This window comes from Cyanistes caeruleus, chromosome 6 (genome assembly GCF_971803275.1).
Source record: "Cyanistes caeruleus chromosome 6, bCyaCae1.hap1.1, whole genome shotgun sequence".
NCBI classification, from domain to species: domain Eukaryota; kingdom Metazoa; phylum Chordata; class Aves; order Passeriformes; family Paridae; genus Cyanistes; species Cyanistes caeruleus.
The window spans coordinates 66,917,343-66,934,217 of NC_141706.1; the positions used below are offsets into that span (position 1 = coordinate 66,917,343).

The 16,875-nt window shown below is 51.2% G+C and overlaps 1 protein-coding gene, 1 long non-coding RNA gene and 2 other non-coding genes across 4 annotated transcripts in view; 3 read left to right on the forward strand and 1 right to left on the reverse strand.

Moving 5' to 3' along the window:
• LOC147652802 (uncharacterized) lies at nucleotides 1-5,526 on the reverse strand. The gene is made up of 5 exons (XR_015287979.1): nucleotides 5,447-5,526; nucleotides 5,246-5,336; nucleotides 3,602-3,748; nucleotides 2,615-2,900; nucleotides 1-168 (listed from the first exon to the last, which is right to left on the reverse strand). It is a non-coding gene; the product is annotated as an uncharacterized LOC147652802 (long non-coding RNA).
• Nucleotides 2,734-3,031, forward strand: LOC147652803 (signal recognition particle RNA). Its single transcript, XR_015288806.1, has one exon.
• On the forward strand, nucleotides 4,774-5,073 carry LOC147652804 (signal recognition particle RNA). The gene has a single exon (XR_015288807.1).
• NEMF (nuclear export mediator factor) overlaps nucleotides 5,328-16,875 on the forward strand; it is a 17,931-nt gene continuing 6,383 nt past the window's right edge. The window contains exons 1-19 of the mRNA XM_023927225.2: nucleotides 5,328-5,807; nucleotides 6,919-6,987; nucleotides 7,287-7,389; nucleotides 8,639-8,764; nucleotides 8,840-8,988; nucleotides 9,386-9,453; nucleotides 10,324-10,410; nucleotides 11,116-11,192; nucleotides 11,618-11,688; nucleotides 11,782-11,857; nucleotides 13,068-13,130; nucleotides 13,267-13,344; nucleotides 13,587-13,795; nucleotides 14,209-14,397; nucleotides 14,727-14,790; nucleotides 15,255-15,343; nucleotides 15,988-16,091; nucleotides 16,431-16,493; nucleotides 16,606-16,718. Coding sequence (XP_023782993.2) covers nucleotides 5,749-5,807; nucleotides 6,919-6,987; nucleotides 7,287-7,389; nucleotides 8,639-8,764; nucleotides 8,840-8,988; nucleotides 9,386-9,453; nucleotides 10,324-10,410; nucleotides 11,116-11,192; nucleotides 11,618-11,688; nucleotides 11,782-11,857; nucleotides 13,068-13,130; nucleotides 13,267-13,344; nucleotides 13,587-13,795; nucleotides 14,209-14,397; nucleotides 14,727-14,790; nucleotides 15,255-15,343; nucleotides 15,988-16,091; nucleotides 16,431-16,493; nucleotides 16,606-16,718 — 1,857 coding nt within the window. The 5' untranslated portion in view covers nucleotides 5,328-5,748. The remainder of the gene's footprint in view (nucleotides 5,808-6,918; nucleotides 6,988-7,286; nucleotides 7,390-8,638; nucleotides 8,765-8,839; nucleotides 8,989-9,385; nucleotides 9,454-10,323; nucleotides 10,411-11,115; nucleotides 11,193-11,617; nucleotides 11,689-11,781; nucleotides 11,858-13,067; nucleotides 13,131-13,266; nucleotides 13,345-13,586; nucleotides 13,796-14,208; nucleotides 14,398-14,726; nucleotides 14,791-15,254; nucleotides 15,344-15,987; nucleotides 16,092-16,430; nucleotides 16,494-16,605; nucleotides 16,719-16,875) is intronic.

Below are 16,875 nucleotides of genomic sequence, written 5' to 3' on the forward strand. Positions count from 1 at the left end.
TGCTCATCAATCAGAGAATTTTTATCTCTTTGAACAGAAATCAAATTCCAATCTCTTTGGACCATCAGGCCAAACCTGTTTGGATGTGGTGCAGCTCATCTTTCCTCGCTTCCTCTTGACAGAGATGGGAAAGGCTCTGTTGCACTGATCCTTCAAAGACCTTTGTGGCTTTCCAAGGAAGGAAAAGGAAATATAATAACACTCTGGGTTTAGTATCTGTGTTGGATAAATTCTCCTGTTGTGAAAACAAATTACATCCTCCCTACAACAATGGCATTCCAGGGGTGGATTTGTCATGGAGATATCTCCACAATGGCCAAGTGTCCTGAGCTGGGTGAGTCAGGGAGAGAGGCCTTTCCCAGAGCACTTGGCCATTCCTGCCTGAGGGCAGGGAGAGGTGGGGATGGTTCCCATGGAGGTCTCAGCCCCGTTTCCTGTGATTTTGGGATGCAGAAGCAGCTGGGATTGGCAGGAAGTTGAACCTGAAACCTCCAAAGGTGCGTGTGCTATCAGAGACATCCCTGGATCTTCCCATCCCGTTAACCAAGTGCAGGAGGGAGGGGGTGCTGGAGAATATCCTGCCTGCAGAGGTCTCTGGAAGCCTGAGCGTGCTGCAAGGATGCCTGGAGGATCCTAAAGAATCAATGAAATCCCACAGGTGTCATCAGGAGAAAGCCCTGTCCTGGTATCCATTCCTCCAGCCCCCTCTGGAAGTGAGGACAGGAAAATCAGTCTGACACCCTGGAGAAGGATCCAGGGAGAGCTCAGAGCCCCTGGCAGGGCCTGAAGGGGCTCCAGGAGAGCTGGAGAGGGGCTGGGGACAAGGGATGGAGGGACAGGACACAGGGAATGGCTCCCAGTGCCAGAGGGCAGGGATGGATGGGAGATTGGGAAGGAATTCTTTATTCAGAGGGTGGGGAGGTATTGGAACAGGTTTTCAATACCTTTGGATGCCCCTGGATGCCAGGGGTGGGATGGGGTGGGATTTAAGCTCCTTTCCCACACAAACCATTCAGGGATTCTACAATTCCAGAATATTTTGGGGGTTTTTGTGTATCTTAAGTACATCAAGATGTCTTTACAGGTACTAGTGGCAAACAAGCTGGGTCCCCCTTTCCCAGGGTGTTCTCAGGAGCAGAAAGAGGAAATGAAGAGGGGTTTGAATCCTGCCTGGCCAAAACCCTGGATCACCACCATGGCAACACCAGCCTGAGAAATCCTGCAGCCTTAACAAGAATAATTTGAGGCTCATGGTGGGATTTTGGGGTGTCCAGCCAGGAGCTGGACTCGATGATCCTCGTGGGTCCCTTCAGCTCAGGGTATTCTGTGGTTCTGTTCTGTGATTCTGTTGTTGCCTGGCCCTCGGAAGGAGGAGTTTTGGAGCTCAGGAGGATCCCCAGGCTGGTTCTTTGTGGGGCTGGAGCCTGGCTTAGCCAGAACTCTGAGCACAAAGCCCCCGTGGGGAGCTCAGCGGGATCCTGGAGCAGCTGCTCCCGCTGGGTGGGATTGGAGGGCTGTGGGATGAGCTGCAGAGGGCAGGGCACCCCCTGGGCTCAGCCCTGAGCTCCTGAGCTGTCCCCAGCTCGGAGCGGGCTCATTTTCCATCTCAGCTGTTGCTTTGGTGCTCTGTCACACCCTCCCTCTGCATCCTCACTGTGCCCTCCTCAGTCTGCCAAGCCTGTCCCCATCAGATTTTCTCCAGAAAAACACGTAGTTTCATGTCCCTGCTCTCAAATCCATCCTGCTATGGTTTTTTCACGTGAGGAAAAACGTGTTTGTGGCAGGAGGAGGGGATGGGAGGGGGTGCCTGGATGTGTTCAGTGTTGTTTCTGTGGGGATGATTTGCCTTTCTCCCCTGTTTGTGCATGCCAGGCCTCCCTCTCCTCATGCCTTGACCCCTAAATCATTATCCTAATGCCTTTAGCCAAAACTCCAGCTGTCACCAACAGCTCTTCCTTAAGGAGATAAAAAGAGCCCAGAACAGGACCTGGGATCTCTCCCATGCAGTCCTGACATCCTTAAGGCTCCAGGCTGGGGAAAATCTTATTTTCCTTCTCTGAGATGGGATTGCCCTGCGGACTTCAGCTCTGGACTTTGCTCCAGTAGCTCGGGGCGAGCTGGAAGTGCTCAGGCACCTCCTGGGCGGGTCTGGCAGGGCAGGAGGAGTGGCCCTGCCTGGAGCAGGAGCAGGAGCACATCCCTGCTTGGGCAGGTCACCCTCACCTTGACCTCTGCACTGGAGAAACGCAATTCCAACCGTGGAGGAGAGGAACCAGTTATTCCCACGGGATACCTGGGGCACGTCTCTTTGACAGAAGCAAAACACAGAGTTAAGATGAAAAATCCTCAGTGAAAGTGTCCCTGTTATGGCAGGGAATGGATAAAAGCAGGAAGAGCCTGAGTTTTATTCCTTGCTTTAGGTTTTTGTTATTTTTATATGCTTTGCTGAGAATCATTCAGCTCATTACACCTGCAGGGCACAGGCTGCCTCTCAGACGTTCTGCAAATCCTTCTGAGCTCTCTCTGGGCACATCCCAGAGCACGAACTTAAATTTTCAGCCTGCAACAGCATAACCTGGCCTGTGTAAACCAAAGTATCGAATTGGATACTCACTCGAAGAGCTCGATTTTCCTTCGGGCGCCTGCTGCTCCTCCCACCGTGCTGCTGCAGCGCTGAGGAGTTCCCGAGGCCGGTGCCGGGGTGATGGGGAGCGGAGACAGCCCCGAGGAGCAGCCGGGCACGGTGGCTTGTGCCTGTAATCCAAGCTCCGGGGAGGCTGAGGCTGGCGGATCGCTGAGCCCGGGGGTTCTGGGCTGCAGGGGGCTGTGCCGAGCGGGCGTCCAAGCTAAGGCCGGCATCGATATGGTGATCCTGGGGGAGCCGGGGGTCACCAGGTCGCCTAAGGAGGGGTGAACCGGCCCAGGTCGGAGACGGAGCAGGTCAAAGCTCCCGTGGCGGTCAGTAGCGGGATCGCGCCTGTGAACAGACCCTGGAGCGCAGCCCGGGTGACAGGGCGGGACCCAGCCTCTTTTGGTACCTCTGTCCCCCTCCCCAGCCTCTTTTGGCACCTTTGTCCCCCTCCCCAGCCTCTCCTAGCATCTTTGTACCCATCCCCAGCCTCTTTTGGCACCTTTGTCCCCCTCCCCAGCCTCTCCTGGCATCTTTGTCCCCCTCCCCAGCCTCTTTTGGCACCTTTGTCCCCCTCCCCAGCCTCTCCTGGCATTTTTGTCCCCCTCCCCAGCCTCTTTTGGCATCTTTTCCCCTCGGACCCAGCCCTTTGTCAGCTCTCTGTGCCACGGAGCAGCCACAGCAGCAGGGAAAGGCAAAAGCGCTCCCAGGGATGCTCGGTCTGAAGATGCCGCGCCAGCCTCGCCCACCCCGGCGCGCTCAGGTTTTGGTGGGATGCGTTGGGATTGGGATCCCAGCAGATGTGAGTGTTAAACTGGGAAATGCCGGTTTCGAGTGCCGGGCAGCAGGATTTCCCATCGCCTTTTGGGCTGCAGTCAGTGCCACCCCTCCCCGCCGCTCCAGACCGAGGCGTTCCAGCTCCCCGGAGCCTCTCGTTGTTCAGCTCCGAGAGTATTTACTGTCACAGCTCACCCGTGTCCTCGGCTCTGAGCTTTACACTCTCAGGAAAACACCGGCAAACGGGGAAATTTTGCTCTGCGAGGAGTTTTCCAAAGCAGGACATCCCTGATCTGCTCTGTCCGGAGCTGTCCCGGAGAGCTGTGCCTCGCTTGGCGTGAGCTGCAAACAGCATCAGGGTGTGCCTCTGGCTCCAGAGGAGGGGTTTGGGCTTCCTCAGCAGCTGAAACCTCCTCAAAAACCATTCCTGTCTATCCAAGCGTTTTGAAACTTAAAGCAGAGGGAGCTCAAGGACGTTCCCTGTGTTCCCCACTTCCACTGTGTGGCCAGGCAGAGCTCCCACAGGATCTGGGAATCTGCAGAACAGCTGGACCTGCTGGTTTGGGGATGGGATCCGGGTGCTGGGAAGGCTGAGGTTGGGATTTTGGGCTGTTGGTGGAAGTTCAGTGTGGATATGGCTCCTGAGGGAGCCCCTGATCCAAAATCCCACTGTGAACCTCTGGTAACAACGCCCAAATTGTGTAAGAAGTGAAGATTTTGGGTTTGTGCTAAGGATGGGGAGGGGAAGCTCTTTCCTTGGCCTGGCGGCTTCCTCAGCAGGGAAAACTGAAGTGGGGGTGAGATGGGGATGGAGAGAAAGGGGAAATAGGAAGGGAGGGAGAAGGGAAAGGAGAAGGGGAAAAGGGAAAGAGAAATAGAATGGGGAAGGAGAAGGGGTACGGATGTAAAGAAGAAGGGGAACGCGTAAAGGAAGATGGGGAAGAAGGTGAAAGGGGAAAGAAAGGGGAAGGAGGAAGGAAAGGAAGGAGAATGGGAAGGGATAAAAAAAAGGAGAAGAGTGAGGAAAGGGAATGGGAAGGGATAAGGAAAAGGAGAAGAGGGAAGAAGGGAAATGGGGAAGAAAAGGAAGAAGGGGAAGGGCAATGGAGAAAGGAGAAAGGGGGAGGGGAAAGAGAAATGGGAAGGGGGAAAGAAAAGGGGAAAGGGGCAGGGAAGAGAAGAGGGGAAAGGACAAAGGAAAAGAAGGAGGAAGAAGACGAGGAGAAAGCAGAGGAGAGACGGTGGAAGAGGAGGAAAAGGAGAGGAGGAGGAGCAGGAGGAGGAGCAGGGGGAGGATCCGGAGCAGCGGGAGGCGGGCCGGGGGTGGCTCTGCACAAGCCGTATTGCCGGCGGAGCGGGCAGGCAGCGCCGGGCGCGGTGGCGCGCGCCTGTAGTCCCAGCTGCCGGGGAGGCTGAGCCCGACGGATCGCTTGAGCCCAGGAGTTCTGGGCTGCCGTGCGCTGTGCCGAGCGGGCGTCCAAGCTAAGGCCGCCATCAATATGGTGACCCGCGGGGAGCTGCGGGACACCAGGTTGACTAAGGAGGGGTGAACCGGCCCAGGTCGGAGACGGAGCAGGTCAAAGCTCCCGTGGCGGTCAGTAGCGGGATCGCGCCTGTGAATAGCCACGCCAGCGTAGCCTGGGCAACACAGAGACACGCGGGCTCCCCTTTTGCCCCGGCCCACCCCAAATCCACGCCAATCCCCCCACAAATCCCCCTTTTCGCCCCGACCCCAACACGCCACAACACCGCCTCCTACCGCCACAACACCGCACCGCGCCCCGCGCCGCTCCATTGCTCAATGCACAGCGCCCGGCAAACCTCACACACAAATCTCACCTCAAATCGCACATCTCCACCACACACCGATACAAGGGGTCCCGCGGGATCCCCCTGCTGCCCGACACGGACACACGCGGCCTCCTCTGCCCTGCTCAACAGAGACACACGGGACCCCTTTGTCACACACGGGACCCTCTCGCGCCCCTTTTTATCCCCCTTTTGCCACCCTCTCCCGGGGCCCTTTGGTCATACACGGACCCTTTTTGGTCACCCCCGGACGTTTTTTGTCACCCCTAGGTCCCTCTCGCCGCGCGCCCCCTCAGAGTTCCCGCGCTCACAGCGCCTCCTGTCGGTCGCGGGCGGCATCGCAGCGCCCGGCTCGGCCCATGCGCGGCCGCGGAGCGCCGGGGATTGGCGCCGGACGCGACCCGTAGCACCCATGGGCGCAGGCGCGGGGCGGCCGCGGAGCGCCGGGAGCTGTGAGGGACCGGGAGCTGTGAGGGGCCCGGAGCTGTGAAGGGCCGGGATCCCTGCCGGTCTCGGCGGGCGGTTCCGGCGCCATGAAGTCCCGCTTCAGCACCGTCGATATCCGCGCGGTGCTCGCCGAGCTGCGGCAGAGGTACCGGCACTCCCCGCCCGTGCGGCCCCGGGGAGCGCAGCCCGGCCCGGTGGGTCCTGGTCCTGCCGCTGCTCCTGCTGCTCGTCCTGGTCCTGGTTCTGGTTCTGGTTCTGGTTCTGGTTGTGTCCCTGCTCCTCCTGGCCGTGCTCCTGGTCCTGGCTCGGCTTCCCCGCCCCGCTGTAGGCTCAGGGCTGTGCGGGCTCTGCTCCTCCATCGTGTCCTGCTCTCCCAGCTCTGCCCCTCAGCACTGCCCTGCCTGGGCTCTGCAGAACCCCCTCAGCCCCTCTGCCATCCCATCGCACCCCTGCCATGGCAGGGACACCTTCCACTGTCCCAGGCTGCTCCAAACCCCGTCCAACCTGGCCTTGGACACTCCCAGGGATCCAAGAGCAGCCACAGCTTCTCTGGGAATTCTGTTCCAGCTTCTCACCACCCTCCCAGTCAGGAATTCCCAATCTCCCATCCATCCCTGCCCTCTGGCACTGGGAGCCATTCCCTGTGTCCTGTCCCTCCATCCCTTGTCCCCTCTCCAGCTCTCCTGGAGCCCCTTCAGGCCCTGCAAGGGGCTCTGAGCTCTCCCTGGAGCCTTCCCTTCTCCAGGGGAGCATTCCCAGTTTTCCATTTGGGAAGCTCCTCTCATCCCTGTGGAGCTCTGACACATTCCTGGTGTCCAGGGCGCTCTGCATGTGCAGCCCCACTCTGCAGGGAGGGACTGACACCCCGGGGCCAGTTCAGTGCCCTTAATGGGATCACTGGTGGCCTGTGCTGCCAGAGGAGCTCCAGTATAACCAGTACCACCAGTACATTCTGCATCCCTGCCACAAAGAGGAGCAGGAACTGGCAGCTTTCTGCATTTTATCCATTAATTTAATTAATGAGTCTCCATCTCATTTTCTCCCTCTCTTCATTGCTGTGTTTTAAGAGCAGTTTCTCCATCTCTCCATGGTTGTTGCTTCCATCTTATTCCATTAATCTCCCTTTGCTGCCCTTTTGGGTACTCCTTGGTAATTTATCATAACTTGCCTTTCTGTGTATTTTCATTGCCACTGGGATTTTCCCAGCCAGTTGTGTTTTGGATTCTCCAAAGCATTCCTTGTTTTCCTTTTGGCAGCTTGTTGGGGATGAGAGTGAACAATGTTTATGATGTGGATAACAAGACCTATCTCATTCGCCTGCAAAAGTAAGAGCTTTAAACAACTTTATTTAAAAATTCTTTTAAAATGCTGTGTAAAAACTAGATTTTTTTAATTGTCTGCAGTAATTTCTGACTTGTTTTTAATTAAATTCTGCTGTTTTTTAGTAAAATGCAGTGATTTTTACCAAAAAAGTTCTTAGGAAATGGGATATGGGGAGGGAACCACTCTGCAAACCGGTGGGTGGTGGGGTGGCTGCTCTTGTGCCACGTGGAATCCCAAAATATCCTCACTTGGAAGGGATCCCTGGGGATTTTGGGGTGCAGCTCCTTTGTTTTGCCCCCAGGCCGGACTGCAAGGCCACGCTGCTGCTGGAATCCGGGATCCGCATCCACCTGACGGAGTTTGAGTGGCCAAAGAACATGATGCCATCGAGCTTTGCCATGAAGGTAAACTCACCAGAGTTTGTTTTTTAATAAAGTGTCTGGCTATCAGGAAGGAATGTTCATGCTCTGTCCTTGGAGGCAAGAAAATAGGGAAAGGTTATCCTGGTGAATCCTGATCCAGTGGGTGGCCGAGGACAAGGGGAGAGCAAACACAGGCTTGGGGTCACATCAGTGATGTTCAGTGCCTGAAACAGTGAATATTTAAATTTATAAAAACTACTGCTGATCACCTGGATGTCTTCTGGACCTCCCAGACCTTCTGGAATGTTGCTCCAACTAAACCCTTGTCATTCCAGTTGGATTGTGTGAATTTTCAGTTGCTGGATGCAGCACCCTGTGGTACAGAGCCCTCTGTTCGTTCTGCTGAGCTCTGGGGGTTCAGGCCTTGCTCCAGGCTCTTAGGCTGGGCTGCTGCAGGTGCATCCATGGGTAGATCCATGGGGATACAGCCTGGGATGGCTCCCATGGATCTGTTCATCCTCTATGTGCAGCCAGAAATGTCTCAGCAGGGATTCCCTGGGTTGGTTTTCCACGGCAGACACGGATACAGGGATAATCCCAGTTCTCTTTACAAAGGAAACTCTTAGGATTTGAACCAGCTGCTCCCTTGAGATAAACAAACAACATGGAAGAAAATGTCTAAGTGTTAAGAATTGGGCTCAATTATATTTCTAATTATAAAAATGACGGTGTTACTTTGGTGAGCACCAACATTTTTACTCCTGTGATATTTGAGTTAAATAGGAAGTGGTTGGTGCTGCAGGAGGGCTCTATAGCCAAGCCATTCCCAGATGTTTCCAGATGTTTTCCAGACATTTTTCCCACCCCTCTGATGCTTGGACAGACTACCCAGAACAGAGGCCAGACAGAGTTAAAGGGTAAAGGGATTTATAGAAAGGCCCTCAAAGGGCACACCTTGGGCAGTGCAGGGACTACACCCAGGTGGGACAACAACACGAGGTATTTTGACAGGTAAAAGCTTGGTCTGTTTGCATACCAGAGCTTAATTGTCCAATTACAACTCCAGGTAACGAAGTCACTTACTCCAGGTTTGCCCCTCTAATTAATTCACTGTTGTTTACATTTTTGAGGGCCCAAGCCAGTGAAGTGTCCTTGAGTCCCAGGCCTAGAGAGGAATTGTTTTGTCTGGATAAATCAGGAGAGCAGTAGCTGACAGGAATTTTAGAGTTACTCACTAAAGCAGCAGCCATCTGAAAAACGGGGAGGCTCAAACTGGAGGCGTGTCCCGCAGTGCCGCAAGCATTTGAAGACGCGGAGGTTGGTGAGCGTCAGCCAGCTGGGCATCGACCGCATCGTGGACCTGCAGTTCGGCAGCGAGCAGGCCGCCTACCACCTGATCCTGGAGCTCTATGACAGGGTGAGGGAGGCTCCTGCAGTGTCCCCCAGGGCAGGGACACCGGGCTGGCCTCGCTGAGGGTCCCTGTGCTCCCAGGGGAACGTCGTCCTCACCGACCACGAGTACCTCATCCTCAACATCCTGAGGTTCCGCACGGATGAGGCGGACGACGTCAGGTTTGCAGTCCGGGAGCGGTACCCGGTGGACAGTGCAAAGGTTCCTGTGCCTCTGCCAACCCTGGACAGGTAATTTCAGAGCTCATAAATGGTGTATTTGTTGTGGGCAGTGCAAAAGTTCCTGTGTCTCTGCCAACCTTGGACAGGTAATTTCAATTTCAGAGCTTATAAACGGTGAATTTATTGTGGGCAGTGCAAAAGCTCCTGTGCCTCTGCCAACCTTGGACAGGTAATTTCAGTTTCAGAGCTCATAAATGGTGGATTTATTGGGATAAACCCAAATTCTTCAGATCTGTGAGAATCTTTGGGTGGTTCCTCACCTATTACAGGCCAGTTTTAGTTTCATTTTTTAAGGCTGGAAATGTTTTGTAGCTTCTAAGCAATGCAGTGTTTTAAAATGTTTTAATGTTTAATGTTTAAAAACACATTATTCTTTGGGGTTGCAACTCTCCATTTTCTCCTGCAGGTTAACTGAAATCGTATCAAATGCACCCAAAGGGGAACAGCTGAAGAGAGTTCTTAACCCGCTCCTTCGTAAGTAATTGGGCTTTGTTAGAAGATGAAATGAGGTCACTCAATGTGTGTTAGGTCATGCTGGAAAATTTGGATAACTTCTCACAGAAGCCTGGAGTGGTTTGGATTGGAGGGGACCTTAAAGCTCATCTCATTCCATCCCTGCCATGGGCATGGACACCTTCCCCTAGCCCAGGCTGTCTTGGGAAATGGGGATTTATTGATTCCAAGGCATCTGCACAGAGCTGAGCCTGGCAGTGGCTCTGCTGCAGCTCTGCCTTGGGGCATTTTGCACCATCCTGGTACCAAATAGGAGCTGTAGGTGTAAAGTCAGATTTTCCTGAGCACAGAACCAAATTTGTCTTGTGTGAGGTCATCAGAACAAGCTGGGTTTTCCTCCTGACCTGGCAACGCTGCTGGAGCAGAGAATTTCCTGAACAGCTCCAATCACACCTAAGCATTACTTTCCCCATCTCCTGATTCTCCTTTTCACCACCCTTTTCCCTTTCTTTCTCCACCCTAAATAATTGCTATCATCATAATATTACTGTGTAACTGCTAATGATTGTTGTAATAATTGTAATGATTGATCCCAGTTTTGCTGGATCCATGCTGGAATTTGGTATTTCTGATCCTGTCACGTAGGAAACCTCGACCTCACGTGGTGTTACTGATCCCATTACCAGGCACAGCTGCTCCACTCTAAAATCCCCACAGTTTTTTCCCTTTGTGGGAATTTTGGCTGTTTCTCACCCTCTCCTCCTGCCCCTTCCCTGATTTTTGGCACTTCTCACTCTTCTCACACTCTTGTGTCCAGACTTATTTTTTTTAATGCAAATTGTGAATATTTTCTGCAGATGATCCTTCTTTATTTCTCTTTTTTTTTAACAGCTTATGGGGCCACACTCATTGAGCACTGCCTTATAGAAGCTGGATTTTCTGGAGCTGTCAAAATAGATCAACATCTGGAAAAAAAAGGTGTAATATTTTAAAGGCTGGGCCACAAATGAGGGGATTTTTATGTCTGTGTAGTGTTTTTTTTCCCAAATTGATGACTAAACCTGTGGTTGTCACCATGTGGGTTTATTTTTAATGTTTTTAGCTTGGCAACCAGCCTTCTTTGAGTTAAAACTCTTGATTATTGCATAAATTGGAGATAAAATATCAGATTGTTCCTGTAGTCTACATGGTTTTAGAGTGAGGTAGCACCTCACCCATGAGGTGAGTTCTGGTTGTGCAAAGGGTGTTTGACAAGAAGAATTAACATCCAAATGTTTGTAGCAAACACTGGGGATTTGCTAAAGTAGCAGCTTTACATTTATTGGGAAATTAAAGATTTGGGTAATAAAATCATTCTTATTTAATCCTGCAGTCTTATTTTCCTCTTGTGCTTTATATTTGCCATAAATCCAGAGGATTTTTTCCTTCCTGCTGCATTGTGGTGCTGTAAAAAAAATAACTTCTCACATGGTTTATGCTCAGCAGCTTTAGTTTCATGAAGTCCTGGTATTTGGTGGGGTCTTTCCTTCCTTCTGAAACTTTAATAATTATGTGCTAAAAGCATCTAAATAGATTTTTATATTAAAAATTTCCCAGATGTAAACTTAGTCTCCTGTTCAAAGTGAGCAATAATTGCTGGAGTGAAGCACCAGGGATGAAATATTTCTGCTGTTTTCTCTTCAGAAAACCTTGAAAAGGTTCTTTCAGCTCTAGAGAAAGCAGAGGAATACATGGCCCTCACTGACAACTTCAGTGGAAAGGTGGGTCTGGGGTGGGTTATCAATTATTTGGAATTGCAGAGTTAAAATGACAAGCAGGAATTCCTCAGGATGTGCAATTCCTGCTCTTCCCAGCTGTGGATTTTATTCCTGGCTCTCAGGTGCTGCTGAGGTGGAATAAAAATTGCTTCTTTCCACAGGCTGGGCAGCAATTAAATAATGCACAGGCAGATTGTATAAATCCTGGGAGATTTGCACTTGGGTTTTAATAGGTTCTGTAATAAATTCTGCACATGAACTCTGCATTTATGGGGTAGTCCTGAGGGTTGGAAGAAGTTCTCTTCTTTTTCCAGAAGAAATTGGAGTCAAGACAAGGCAGTGGGTCAGGCACAGGTTCCCTGCTGGAATTATTTATTGATGATACTTAAGCCTTTCCACAGACAAATGCTATTTTTGTGTTCTTTCAGGGTTATGTTATCCAGAAAAGGGAGAAAAAGCCAAGTCTGGAACCAGATAAACCAGCAGAAGACATCTACACGTAAATATCTGAAGTATTTCTTCCCTTTTTTTCTACTAGTCTGCATAACAGAAATTAGTTTTCAGGTGATAATATCAAATGTGTATTTTACAGATATGAGGAATTTCATCCTTTCTTGTTTTCTCAACATTCAAAATGTCCCTACTTGGAATTTGACTCATTCAATAAGGTACAGTGCTTTTGCTGATGCTGTACTTAAGTGCTTGAATTGACTGCTGCTACAAAGAGTAATTAAAACACAGTGCAGGGCTTGTTAATGAGAGCAGAGACTTTGGAAAGGATGATTCATTTATGGATGAATGCTTGATGAGAAAATACCAGCTCAGACAGGACTTTGAGGCTGCAGCTGGGCAGTGCTGGACCCTGAGCTCAGTTCCTGGAGTGTGGAACCTGTGAGGGAGGTGCAAGTTTGCAGGCAGAGGATCCCAAATGTTTTATTTCTGGAGAGCTGGAGCTGAGTTGTCTCTGGAGTTAACAGTTGGGACACAATCACATTTACACTTCTCCTGTTACTGCGCTGAAAGCCTCAGGCCTCTTCTTTGGTGTTTCCTTGGGTATTGTCCTTTCTGCTCCTCGCCTCATGAACCTCTGGAGTCATTCATTGCCTCTTGTTCCTGACCTTGATCTCCAGAATTCCCACTCCACGCTCCTGCCCTGCTTCCTGCCTGAGTTTCTGTCATCTCCTTCACTGATCACAGACTCCCAGCCTGGTTTGGGCTGGAAGGGGCTCAAATCCCATCCCATTGCACCTCCTGTCATTCCTCCTCCTTCCCCTATCCCAGGCTGCTCCAACCCCATCCAGCCTGGCCTTGGGCACTGCCAGGGATCCAGGGGCAGCCACAGCTGCTCTGGGAATTCCATTCCAGGCCTTCCTCACCCTCTCAGCCAGGAATTCCTTCCCAGTCTCCCATCCATCCCTGCCCTGTGGCAGTGGGAAGCCATTCCCTGTGTCCTCTCCCTCCATCCCTTGTCCAAAGTCACTCTGATGATCTGAACAGCCCCAAAGTTTCCTCACCTCGTGCTTTAAGCACAGCTGGGACACCAGGAGCTGTTCTTAGGCATTCTGGGTCTTGGTGTTTTCTAAGTGACCCAGTGAAGCAGCAGGAGCTCGGGGCAGGCACATCTGGCTTTGCAACCCTTTAATCTGAACCAAAGCAGCTTCTTTTCCATCATTTCTTAGCAAAAAAAGGTGAGCCATTGCTTTTTCATCTGTGTTTGTGGTGAGACACAGCCCTGAGTGTCCTGCTGGATTCATCCCACGGGAAGGGAAATGGAGAAAGCTCCTGGAGGTTGTTTCAGCCTCTGGCACCTCTTCTAGTGCTGACTCTGCCTGCTCTGAGTCAGGCCTGGGGATTCTCCAACCCAATTCTCTCCTGCAGGCCACAGATGAGTTCTACTCCAAGCTGGAGGGGCAGAAGATTGATCTGAAGGCCTTGCAGCAGGTGGGTCCTGATCCAGGCCTGGGCAGCTGGGACTGCTCCCAAATTTCCAGAGGCTTCTCTTGCTTCTTGCAGTGATTACCTCATGCCATTTGGATTTATATTTCTATTTCTTTTTTGGCCATCTTGTATTTAAAAGGAAAAACAAGCATTGAAGAAACTTGAAAATGTCCGTAGGGACCATGAGCACAGACTGGAAGCTCTCCAGCAGGCTCAGGTAAGACAGATTTTGGGTTTTAATTTTAAAAAAAAAAAAGCATAATCACAGCACCATGGGATGGTTTGGTTGGGAGGGAATCCAGGTAGCTCCAGCCTGGCCTGGAACACTTCCAGGGATTGGCAGCACTGGAGTTGGGATCCGTTCTTGGATTTCTTCACCACTGCTTCCATTTTTGTTAAAAAAACCCTTGCTGAGCACATGCTTAGCTGCAGTGGCTGCAAGCTCCTCCTTTCCCCAAGGAAGCTGATAAGCTGAAGGGAGAGCTGATAGAGATGAACCTGGAGGTGGTGGACAGAGCCATCCAGGTGGTCCGGAGCGCCTTGGCCAACCAGATCGACTGGACCGAGATCGGCGCCATCGTCAAGGAGGCCCAGGCCCAGGGGGACCCCGTGGCCACGGCAATCAAAGAGTTAAAGCTGCAGACAAACCACATCACCATGCTGCTGAGGTGAGTGCCTGCAGCAGGAGCTTAGAGATCAAAGAATACCCCAAAATAGCTTTTTTTATACCCACAAGTTGTGATATAAAAGCTGAGTTGATCCGTGGATTTTTAGTTAACCTCTGTTTCAGAAATGTCAGTTTATAGAATAAACTTGTTTTTAGTCACTTCCTTGGCTTGGGAAAACTGGGCTCTTTGTTTTCTGCTTTTGTTTTCTTTTTTCCTCCCAAATCTGACTGACAAAAAATGGTTGGCACATGAAGCATTCCAGGGCTTCCTGTGTCTGCACAGAGTGAAGGGCTCAGAGGCTCCTTAGGCCATTCCCAAACTTCTGAGAGAATTAAATTAAGAGCACTTTGCACCAAGAATTAAAAATTAACCAGTTATTTTCATCTTAATCTCCTGATGTTGTGTGTTTTTAGGAACCCCTATGTGTTGTCTGAAGAGGAGGAGGAGGAGGAGGACGATGCTGATGTAGAGAAGGAAGAAACAGAAGAACCAAAAGGAAAAAAGAAAAAGAATAAAACCAAACAGTTGAAGAAACCTCAGAAAAACAAACCCTTATTGGTTGATGTTGATCTCAATTTGTCTGCCTATGCCAATGCCAAAAAGTAAGATTTTTTTTTCAGTAAATGTGTGTTTTTGTAGGAGGAATTTCTCTGGGTGTGCAGTTGTTGGTGATAATATTGCAGGAGGAAGGGTTTTGGGATATCTTGTTAAAAATCAGAGTTAAAAACTGAAATGTCAGCTTGTCCTGAGCTCTGGGATGGGAATTTCCTTGGTCCCCTGGTGCAGAGCAGCTGCTCTGTGCCTGTCACACTGATTGAATTTGGAGTCCAGGTCTGCCCATGGAACAAAAAGCAGAAGCCTGGGATAAGTGGGACAAGGATAAAGGGATGGATCTGCTGGGATTACAGGGACAAACACTTGTGTTTCACAGGTACTACGATCACAAAAGACACGCAGCTAAGAAAACTCAGAAAACAGTGGAAGCTGCAGAAAAGGTATTTTTTTTTCCTTGGATTTTAGAAGATATTTAAAAGGAAAATCCCTGCCACTGCTCAGGGGGAAATCCTGACCTGATCTAAGCAGCCCTAACAGAACAGGAAACGGCAAAACAATCACCCAGGGTTGTTTCATTCTTGACATTTTGAGCTCAGTGGAGGATTGCAGATCCCTGGTGGATCCTCCTCTTCCACCAGTGGCATTGGGAATACTCAGAACAGGTGGAGGTTCTGACAGACCAGGACTTGGAGTGGAGAATTAGTGGGAATCCCTCCAATCCAGGAGCTGCTCATTTCAGGGAGCAGCTCTGCAGGGTGGAGTTGTAGGAGCAGCTGTCTCACAGGGGCAGGGCTGGCTGGAGCCTGTCATCAAGCCCAGAGCCATTTCCTACCAACTTTCCCAGTGTTCAGTTGGGAATTCCGTGATTCCTGCTGGATGCTGACGGTGCTTTCTGTCCAAACAGGCTTTTAAATCAGCTGAGAAGAAGACGAAGCAAACCCTGAGGGAAGTTCAGACAGTCAGCACCATCCAGAAAGCCAGAAAGGTCTATTGGCAAGTACAGCTCCATCGTCCTTCTCTCATGTCCCGTGGCAGGACGGATCTTCCCTGGACTGGGAGTGGAGCTATTTAGGATTTCTGAGCACTGCACTTTGGGTGGAATCTCCTTAAAGGTGCTTCACAAAGTCAGAGAATCCCAGAATGGTTCCCAGGGATAGCAGCTGTGGCTGCCCCTGGATCCCTGGAAGTGTCCAAGGCCAGGCTTGGAGCAACCTGGGATAGTGGAAGGTGTGGTCCAGTGGGACTGGATGAGCTTTAAGGTCCCTTCCAACCCAGCCCATTCTGTGCTTCTGTGCTTGAAAAAACAACAAACAAATGAAATTAAACCTCAAAGCTTTTAATCACCTAATTATTAAATTAGGTGATTAAATTAGGCTGAAATATTAAAAGAAAACTAAATAGGAGGACTTTGGTGATGGTACTTCTGTTCCATCTCCAGATCTCACTGCCAGTGATGCTGTAGTTGTCCCATGCCTTGTTTTTACATCCCAGACCTGTGGATGGGAGTAAAAATATTTCCAGTATCATAAATTGTAGATGTGAGATGGATATTCTGGGTTTGGTATCCAAAACTACCTGTGCAGTGTCCTGTTAGTTCCAGGTGTTTCTCACACCCTGGATTTGCTGGAATTTGGCAGGTTTGAGAAGTTCCTGTGGTTCATCAGCTCTGAGAACTACCTGGTGATTGCTGGCAGGGATCAGCAGCAGAACGAGCTGATCGTGAAGCGCTACCTCAAACCAGGTGAGCCCACGGAGGGGAGGTGTGGTTTCCTCCTCTTTCCCAGTCCTGTGAACGTCCAGGAGTGACTTGGGAAGGTCTCTCTGCTTTGTCCTTGAGCTGGGCCCTGGCTCAAAGGGAATTTTGGTGATGGGAGTTCCTCTGGTGCCGTGGGGTGAGAACAGCTCGGACGGGCTCCCCTCAGGAGCGGAGGAGCTGATTCTCCCTGCGACAAGGATGGACTGAAAGGCTCCTGTGTCCACACCCTGCCCCTTGCAGCCAGACCAGGCATTTCCATCTGACACTGGAGACTTCTCTGGCTCCAGGGATGTGTGGATCTGACTTCAGCCTCCTGTTTCCCAGGGGACATCTACGTGCACGCGGATCTGCACGGAGCCACCAGCTGCGTGATCAAGAACCCCTCAGGTACCTGTGGGGCCCTGAGCTGGCAGTGCCTTCCCTTGGGACGGGAATCAGTCCTTCCTGGGAAGCTCCCAGGCTGGATTAGGGCAGGGTTTAATGGAATGGGTGTTCCCAGGTGAGCCCATCCCGCCGCGGACGCTGACGGAGGCCGGGACCATGGCGCTGTGCTACAGCGCTGCCTGGGACGCCCGCGTGGTCACCAGCGCCTGGTGGGTCTCCCACAGCCAGGTGAGCATCAGGCAGGAGCTTCCCAGCACAGCATCCCAGGAATTGGGGTGTGACCACAGGCAGGAGCTGATGAGTGTGGATCAGATTTGTGTGTGAGAGTGTGGAGATCACACCAAACTGGTGGTGGCTTTATTCCCTGAATGCTCCTGAGTGTATC